The following is a 9,045-nucleotide window of genomic DNA, read 5'->3' on the forward strand; positions in this document are numbered from 1 at the left end:
GAGAACTCGAGTCGAAGTGTAAATCTGAATGTGAATGAAAAATTTTAGTCAAATAAGTAAAAGTATTTGTTGTTCAAGTGAATAAATAGGTTATGACTGTGACGTTTTAGTTCAGATTTTGAACAAATAGTTTATATGGACGTTCTTACATTTGTACATTATGAGTGCCACTCCATACACAGCCACAAGCATAAATATTGATACAATACTAAAATCAGTTTGAACGGATTGCAATTCAAATCAGTTGAACACAGTGAATATTCGGAACGCCGAATCTAGTACGTAGTACATATATATCGATTACTGACAACAATAAATTTCAGTTAAATTAGTTACATATTTCAATGTGGACAATAAAATAAATAAATAAAATAAAATAAAATACTTTATTTATCACGTAGGCGAACAAAGTTGCACTTATGATACGTCAAAACAAAGCATAAGAATAATTATTATTTCTAAACAACTATTAAAATTACTTATATAACTATGGACATTTAAAATTAGGGATAAAATTTATAATACAAGGCACAAACCGAAGTAACCAGCTCGGGCTGGCAAGTAGGGGGAAATAGAAGGGTAACGCGTCGCGATCCTCACCGGCGAGGACATGAGCCCTAGCCTAGCTAACCTACCAGCCTTTCACTAGCTATATATAATATAATTTGTATTTTCGTTTGTAAAAAACAAATCATATCGAATATTTTTCCAGAATGACGTTGAAGCAAAGTCTATACGCAATAGACGCAGCGTTAAGGGAGCAGACGATGGCCATAGAGCGGTTATCGAAGACAGTAGAAGCTATGAACGAGAGCCAACGCGTCGCCACGGCGTACAGAACGCAGAACATGGGCCGAATACCAACCGCAACTCACTCGTGGGACCTGTTCGGTGGCTTCGTGTTAGCGCTGGTGTTGCAAGCCTTGCTGAACTGGATTTTCTACCACAAAGACTGATGTTTGAGATAAAGGTTTGTGTGGGCGTTTGGAGGTGAGGTGTTGCAAGTTTTGTGTTTGGAGGATTTTGTTAATTGTTGGCAATATTTTGGCTATTAGATTTGAAGATTTTTTCTGGTATCACCATGAGTTAGTTGATTATGCTTTGAAATTATTTGCTTATAGTAATGACAAATATTTATTTCATTGATATGTCTATGTAAAATTGCCATTATTTATGTATAAATAAAACACATTTCACCTCCAAACATAGTCTATGGAACCATAGACGATAAAAGGCGAAGTGAAAAAAAAATGTGAATAAAATCCACTAATAAAACCTACGATTAATTCTTTTGTCTACGACTCACCATAGGTATAGGCTATGGTGCATAATGGCGGGTGGAGAAATTCAAATTTCGAACGGCGTCAGTGTTGCTAGTTTATTGTTTTTGTTAATTATACTATTTTGGTACATTGTACATCGACCAAATTTTTTTTAGTATTTAAAGGGGTTTGTCGACATATATAATATACATGTATTTGACACAACGACGGCTATATGTAAAATGCAGGTTATTTAATAATATTGGTTGTATTTAAGAACGTAATGACGAGACGAGCTAGTAGCTCGTCAAACGTCATGACGGTAACAATACTGCTTATCCTTTTTAAACTTAGTGGATAGGCGCGAGCGAACGCTAATGCGAGTTGAGGAAGTTAGTTTAGCTTAGTTCGTATAGTTAGAGGTGATGAACCGAGCATTCGTCCGGGACCTCGCGCGGTGCCGTAAAGAATCTTTTGTACGATCTTACCGACGATGAACTGGGAAACTTTTTTTGTTTTCGGCCGGGGCTTCGTTTTTTTCGTTCGCCTGGGACCTCGCGTCGTTTAGAGCCGCCATTGCAGTTGACATTATTTTCATGCTTGTATGAAGGCCGGTATTAATACAAACTAAGCTATGTTCTTTGAGTATTTGTTTCTATGCGAGCTAAGGTAAATGAACTATTTTTTTCGGTCTACAACCCGCAGTATGTATATAAACAATTGTGCGGACAATTGACCGACGGCGAGCAAGCGTGCGGTCCGCATTGCCGGAGAACGCTCGCGAACGTTCGCTCGCGCTCTTTCGCTTAACATATCATCGGTAAAGAAGAGTCATAAACAAAAATCTTAGAAATCGAAATAATGAAGTTCGCGTATTATTTCGTAAAAAAATATTTATAAAATAATCGCGAAACTATTCGATAATTATTATTATTACTTCATTACATAAAATCTAGTTTTACATATAAGTAAAGTTTATTTTCAGCATTATGTCTGTAGAATTAATATCTAAAATGAAGATTTTTTGAGTTGTGACTCTTGCCGATGAGCGAGCATTGTTCAATATCGCCTCGTCGACGGACCCGAATCTATGAAGACATATTAAATAAGTTGTAAAGAAATCATTATTAATATTATAATTGTTGATTGATGATTTTGTTTGGATCGTTGTTTACTCAAAATTTTATTCTAAAGAGGTTTGCGTGGGTTTCTTGGTTTTTTTTTTTATATTTCGTATTTAGTGACTAAATGCGTGTTTGGGTGCCTCGTGTTTTTTAGCTTTCATTTCGTTTTTTTTTTTTATGGATGAGATGCAATTTTGTCATTGACAATTGATGCTGTTATATAATTTGCAAACGTTAATATGAATGACTCGGTTAGAAAACATATGCTAGGCATTCTTACATCAAATGTAGTTATTTGATCACTATCGAATGACAAAAGACTTTTTTGTAGCAGAATTGATGTATTGTAAATTCCTGGGTTTGTAGCCGTGTTCTTTTATGTTTTCTAATATTAAAAACGAATAAACGGAATTATTTATGATACAATAGGTTTATTGCTTACATCTGTCCTTACCTCTTTAAGTTTTAATGAGGGAAAATATTTGTTTCTAAACAAAATCATCGATCAACAACATTGTAAAGATATTAAATTTTTCAAAGCACTTATCATTGAAGTAATGCCCGAAGCGATATTATAAAAATATAATAGTTTCAAGTAAAGCCTAGTTGGGTGTGGAACGGACTGCCGAAACGAATGTCCGCAGGTTCAAATTCCAAACGCACCTCTGACTTTTTGAAAGTTATGTGTGTATTCTTTGTGACTAATCGCTTGCTTGGTGAAGGAAAACATCGTGGGGAAACCTGCATCTGAGAAGTTCTCTATAGGAATTTTGAGGGTGTGTGAAGTCTGCCCGCACTACAGCGTGGTGGACTAATTCCTAATCCCTCTCAGTAGTAGAGGAGGCCCGTACAGTGAGACAGTATATAACACAGGGCTGATATTATCGCTTAAAGAGTAATTTTCCAATGATAAGTGCTTCGAAGTTAGTCACATGCCTCGGCTTTCCACTGTTTTATTGTTTATTTATAAATATAAATTATTGTGTTTTGATTCCGTTTAAAGTTTTATCATATTTGACCAATTAAAATTGCTAGCTAAGCTAAATATGTGGACATATATTATACGAAAATAAGGTTCAATTTTGACTGGTCACCGAGACCAAAATTAAAAATTTAAAAAATTAATTATTCTTTTTAACGCGTTTTATACTTGATCAGCTTATACATACATGTATGTTACGTATTAAGAATGAATTTGAGTAACTGAAAGACCATGTCCTAAATGAACACATGGGTTACTTATTATCCCGGTAAATTGCTCCCACGGGAAATTATAGGAATTTTCGATCAGATTCTTTAAATAGATGACGTGACTTACAAATGACGCTATACATCGCTAATGTTTAGGAATTCTGTAGCGGCAAATGGTAATCGCGCGAGTCAAGTCGCAATAACTAGTTAACATATTGTTACATGCTAGGGTTTTTGATAGATAATAAAAATATCGATTGAACTTAAAAACGATGTTATTGCCACGAAAACTCTAACATAGCAACACACACTTAATCATAAGTAATACGTGGTTACACACAATCTACGGTATTCGCTTCAGTCAATTGTAGTTATCGCTTGTAGTTCGCTTATCGCTCTTGATCGCGTCGCAAACTTGACTTGCGGTGGCCGCGCGTGCTCCTTTTATACCCGGCCGCATGTACCATGAATGTCTGGAACTTTCTCGAAAGATCCAGAATGGAACTTTAGAAGAATTGAGGTTCGTTACCGAGTTTCCACGGCATTCTGGAAACATCGAGATCTTTCGAGAACGTTCCATCGCCACATTCGGTGTTATTATCAACGTGTGCCAATGGGAGCATTATGAATGTCGCATACCACTTATTTTACGTTATATTAATAGAGATAAATGTCACACATGCTGAGCATTAGAGAAATGGATATACCCTCTTACTACTGGACACGTCCTCCTTTAATGAGAGGGTTGTGCCACGCTGTAGGGCGACTTCATACTATCGAAATTCTTATAGAGAATTCACAGGTATGTAGATTTCCTCACGATGTTACAACCAATTGTATTACTACTTAACGATGTTAATATTGAACTTTAAACGGAATCAAAATAATTATAATACACGTTTGTATAGTTTTCTTTTGGTGTCCATAATTATTATTTTTAGAGAGCGTAGCCTACGTGCTTGTTTATTATAATCGAAATTAGTGTAAAGAGAATATATTTTAGGTTATATTCAGACCATAGACTAGGAAAGAATCGAAAAAAGAATAATGTTTTTTTTTACCAGCCAGTGTTTCTTCAAATGGATTTGATTTTTATGGCATTTTTTGTACATTATGCCAATTTCAAGTTGAGAAGGTTTGGTTATTGTGGAGAAAAAATATAAAATTTAAATATCGAATACAGATCAGTTAGACAAACAAAGGATTTATTATTTTCTACCGGCCAGTGTTTTGCTATATAGAATTGTTTTTAAATATGGTAATAATGTTTAATATTAAAAAAATATCCTTTTACATTCTATCTTGCCAAAAACTAATTGATAGCAATAATGAAAACGCTTTTAGAATTTATCATAATAATTTTAGATTTATATTATTTTAAATGTTTCTGTCTTTATAGGATTGTGGTTTTAACTCTAAGTCTGAATATAACCTAAAATCTAGTATATTTTTAATAGAGATGCTCGAAATTTTAAAAAATCTCGCTTGATACACTGAAAATTGTCTGTACCAAGGAATTATATGGAAATTGTATAAATAGTAGAATATTCAATTATTTGGCAACACTATTAGTATCACCTATTTCTATGGGTCACTTGGTATGGATCACCGGTGACTCGCAAGCATGAGATACGTACGTTTGTTATATAAATATAAATAACATAATATGTATAAAATTGTCCCCTAATATAGGTAATTGCATACTTTGAATGCTAATAAAAAATACAGTTCTTTTTTGAAGAATTCGCATCGTATGCAAGCTTGAAAGTGGTTCAAAATAACCTTACATTAGACATCGTGGGAGTAGATGGGAAGCCATAGATTTCTGTGTATATCAGTGATTGTGGGGGGAGGGAGAGGAATAAGTAAAATTGAACCTTATGTAAATCATGATATGGATAGTAATTATTTGTATATGCGAATTCGAACGAAATCATATGCCATTACCTATATTACACTATATATGTATTTAATTATATATTGAAGACGAAAGCAATGGTATTTAGAGGTCGATATACTATCGGAGATAAACGATCTTCATCTCTATCTCTAGATTGCACGATCATAAACCAGAAAAAATGATCGCAATATTGTGTTTTGGACTTTTTAACAGATTATTAAAAATTCGTCATAGAGAAGATACTAAATTTAATATTGCTTATTGGTTTATGTTTTAGATCGATCTATAGATAGGTATCTGGATTGTTTATCGGTCGTATGCGGATTAATGTTGGAAACTAAGTAGGCTCATAGGAATTGGTAGGAATACAATTTTGTACCTCCCGACACTGTATTGTGAATATTCGTATATTGATTTTGTTAAATAGAAATAAATTTAAATAAATTAAAAGGTATTTTTATTTCCTATAATTACTGCTTTGAGACGCCCAGTAAAATGGCGCGCTGATCGTATTTTTAGAAGCTATCTTCTTGATATTTATAAAACATATAGAAATAAATTAATAACGTTTAAACTAGGAAACGGGTAATATTTTTGACAGCTATTGAAGCAATTCTTAACCACCTCTAGTATGTTGTACAACCACAAGACATGCACACTGCATTGTGTCCAGCGACACTGTGTACCTCGATCCGCGACAATATATACTTAGCTTAAAATTATTTATTGCAGTATGTAGGTACTTAACATACTGTTGGTTTTAAATATAAAGATTAGAATCAGTATTTTTTATGTCGGATGGTAATTTATTGTTAATATTGCTATACAATGGGGATGCATGGCCGTGATTCGGTGCGGAGCGCACAATTGCCTCAGAGGAGATTTTATAAGTTAAGGTTACTATGGGCTGATACTACACGAAATTAACACTAATTCCGCCTCGTGTCTTTTCATTAGGCCTCATTTAAAATACATTTTTTTTTCTTCTATTTGGACGGACAAATTATTGGTAGCATTAATAGTACAGTTATTGCAAAGATTACCCTGCCTATAGCGGCGAAGGGTGAAATTTTTCAAAATGTAACCCATGGAAAAAAAGTCATTAGTTAATATGTCGGGGCTAATTTAACAAAAAACAAATGCTAAGACAAACAAATGAACTAAAAGGGACGCCGGTAGGAACCAGGTTGTATGGATGCTTTGCCACTGCCGTCTAACTATAAGCAATGGAAATGATATTCACCCGCGTTGCTGTATACGAGTCTTTGCAGATATTTAAATAGTGCGTACGATTATTGCTAACAACAATAAATCCGTCTAACCGCCAGTAATAAACGATTCCAATCGCTATTTTCGATTTATCTCAAAAATGGACCAATCAGAACAAGGCTTCTTTTGACATTACAAATGAGTTATTTTGATTGGTTCATTCTCAGAATCGGATTGAAGATTGAAATTGGGATTGCTTATAACAGCTGTAAATAAGACTAATTCCATTACTATCGGTTGAGGGTAAAAAAAAACAAATATATTACAAAATATTTATTTATGACAGATTCACAGCCTCCGCAAATCTTCCCCGAGGTCCGTTAAACCAATAATAACCTAGTCTTTTAATATCTCCCTCATCCCAATGATACCTCTTTGGCATAAAATGTTGCAACCTTTTCCTTCCATCGTAATCTTTGACGTATCTATTCCGACCCTGGAAATATATAAGCTTAGCTTCCTTCTTGGATACCTTTTTGGCCTCTCTCGATCCACTGTCAGATTCTGAAGACCCGCTATCGCTTTCTGAAGACTGATTGTCGACAATCTGATATCTATTTTGACTATCGTCAGATTCTTCTTCAGATGAGGTATCGGAATCGTCAGCTCTTAACGTGCCTTTAGTTTTATGGAGTTTCGTTTCGTAAGGCCAAGCTCGTCTCGCTTCGTAATCGTTTCGAACTAAGTCGCCAACGTCTAAATAGTCGTTAGAAAAATCGTCCATATTTCTATTAGCTTTAAAATCGATATAATCCGACGAAAATTTAGACACAACTCCTCTTGTCATATCAAAAAATTGTTTTGGTTGTTTGGTTTGCTTCCTTCGCCTCTTATAAGGTTCATTTCGTAATTTACGTTGCTTGTAATTTTCAAGGCATAACAATTTTTGTGCCTTGGTTCCGTATATGCTGCCAAAATGGCGGTCACATATGTTTTTGACAGATTTAAATTCGTAATCTGAGCGAAGCTCGTCTATAGTCGGTTCTAGAAACTTCTTGAATTGATCGGATAATAATTTTAATTGTTTATCATTATTTATGTTTATGAAGTACAATTGTATTGCTATTATTTCGGTAACTGTAAAAAAGTTATGTTTTGATTAATTTAAAAAGGGAACATTTATACCTATCTTCCGATCGTTCGTTGTTCAAATTTATGGGACCAACTTCGGAGTATCTTACCCTATCCATTTAAAAAAGAATTATCGAAATTAGTCTATATGTACTGTAAAAAGTTATGCTGGGTCTAACATAAAAAATATATACTTATACGTTTCAAATTGAGAACCGTTTTTTTCGTCGATTAACAGTCAGTTACCACTAAAGACATTAAAATATATAAGTAGCTAGTTATAGATAGGATATTGGAGCTAAATTTTTGCTCCAAAAGTTATTACCAATAGCTAATAAGTGGCTGTCTTATTTGAAATGTCCGTATGACAAGATGTCACAGCATGTTAGATATTTATACAAAGATAATATATTTACAGAAAATATGCTAATATTCGCATTAAAAACGTACAAAAATATGGAAAAATTATGAAGTACATTTTACATTGATGTTTTGCTATTACTGTAGATTGAGTAACCCTCACATGAGCGCAAAATGTTTGTATGACAATGTCCGCTTTATATAATCTTAGAACTCTTTGGTAACCACATATTGTATGTAAGAGCCTTGCTTGAGAACGACTCGACTGGCTTGACTGATCCTTTTTTGTTGTTCCCAACTATCATACCAAGGTTTGTATTAAAGAATATTTTTGAAAAATTGCAATTTGGGTCATATATTTGTATGAAAATATTATTTCGTACTCGCTTATATACTAAACGACAAAACCGATTTCTTACTTGGATTTATTCTACTAGTTTCTTGTAAAATATTATATTAAAATATTAAGGAAAAAGTTCGCAAACATTTTATAAAAATCATACTTACCAAAACACAAAAAGCAATAAATAAATGTCTGATACCGCATTTTATTTATCAAACAATCACGAATCTACATCCATTTTAATTGAAAAATTCTTCTCTAATGAAACATTTCTGATATGCGTAGTTGATTTCAAATCGAATTCCAACAATGTAAAATTAATGACTGCATAATTGAAATTTACAATAGTTGAGTTTATGTTTCAACGCGAATACTGGCTGCATACAATCACGCTTTTTACCGCAAAAGCGGTAGACAGAATTGCAACTAGAACACCCAACTAGTTATGTGTATTCCAGACCTATAGCAACCTACAAAATCTAGACTCCAGGCTGATACTGACCAGAAAGTCCAACAGTTACCCAA

At 33.8% G+C, this 9,045-nt stretch overlaps 2 protein-coding genes across 3 annotated transcripts in view; one reads left to right on the forward strand and one right to left on the reverse strand.

Annotated features, from left to right (window-relative positions):
- Nucleotides 1-5,927, forward strand: part of LOC115452600 (oxysterol-binding protein-related protein 8) — a 70,184-nt gene extending 64,257 nt beyond the window's left edge. For both annotated transcript variants that reach the window (XM_037436357.1, XM_037436359.1), the window contains one exon: nt 713-5,927. In XM_037436357.1, coding sequence (XP_037292254.1) covers nt 713-956 — 244 coding nt within the window. In that variant the 3' untranslated portion in view covers nt 957-5,927. The remainder of the gene's footprint in view (nt 1-712) is intronic.
- A 1,077-nt stretch (nt 5,928-7,004) lies between these two features.
- LOC115452610 lies at nt 7,005-8,832 on the reverse strand. Its single transcript, XM_030181196.2, has 2 exons — nt 8,685-8,832; nt 7,005-7,823 (listed from the first exon to the last, which is right to left on the reverse strand). Exons 1-2 carry the CDS (start codon nt 8,722-8,724, stop codon nt 7,024-7,026), a joined length of 840 nt encoding a protein of 279 aa, XP_030037056.2. The 5' UTR covers nt 8,725-8,832; the 3' UTR covers nt 7,005-7,023.
- Between the last annotated feature and the right edge of the window lie 213 nt (nt 8,833-9,045).

Source organism: Manduca sexta, chromosome 1, assembly GCF_014839805.1.
Source record: "Manduca sexta isolate Smith_Timp_Sample1 chromosome 1, JHU_Msex_v1.0, whole genome shotgun sequence".
NCBI classification, from domain to species: domain Eukaryota; kingdom Metazoa; phylum Arthropoda; class Insecta; order Lepidoptera; family Sphingidae; genus Manduca; species Manduca sexta.

Bases quoted from the DNA above. Each gene is read 5' to 3' on its own strand.
- LOC115452610 (XM_030181196.2), bottom strand. From the start codon at position 8,724: ATGCGGTATCAGACATTTATTTATTGCTTTTTGTGTTTTG. The intron at 7,824-8,684 runs GTAAGTATGATT...ACTTTTTTACAG, and splicing joins TTATTGCTTTTTGTGTTTTG to TTACCGAAATAATAGCAATA.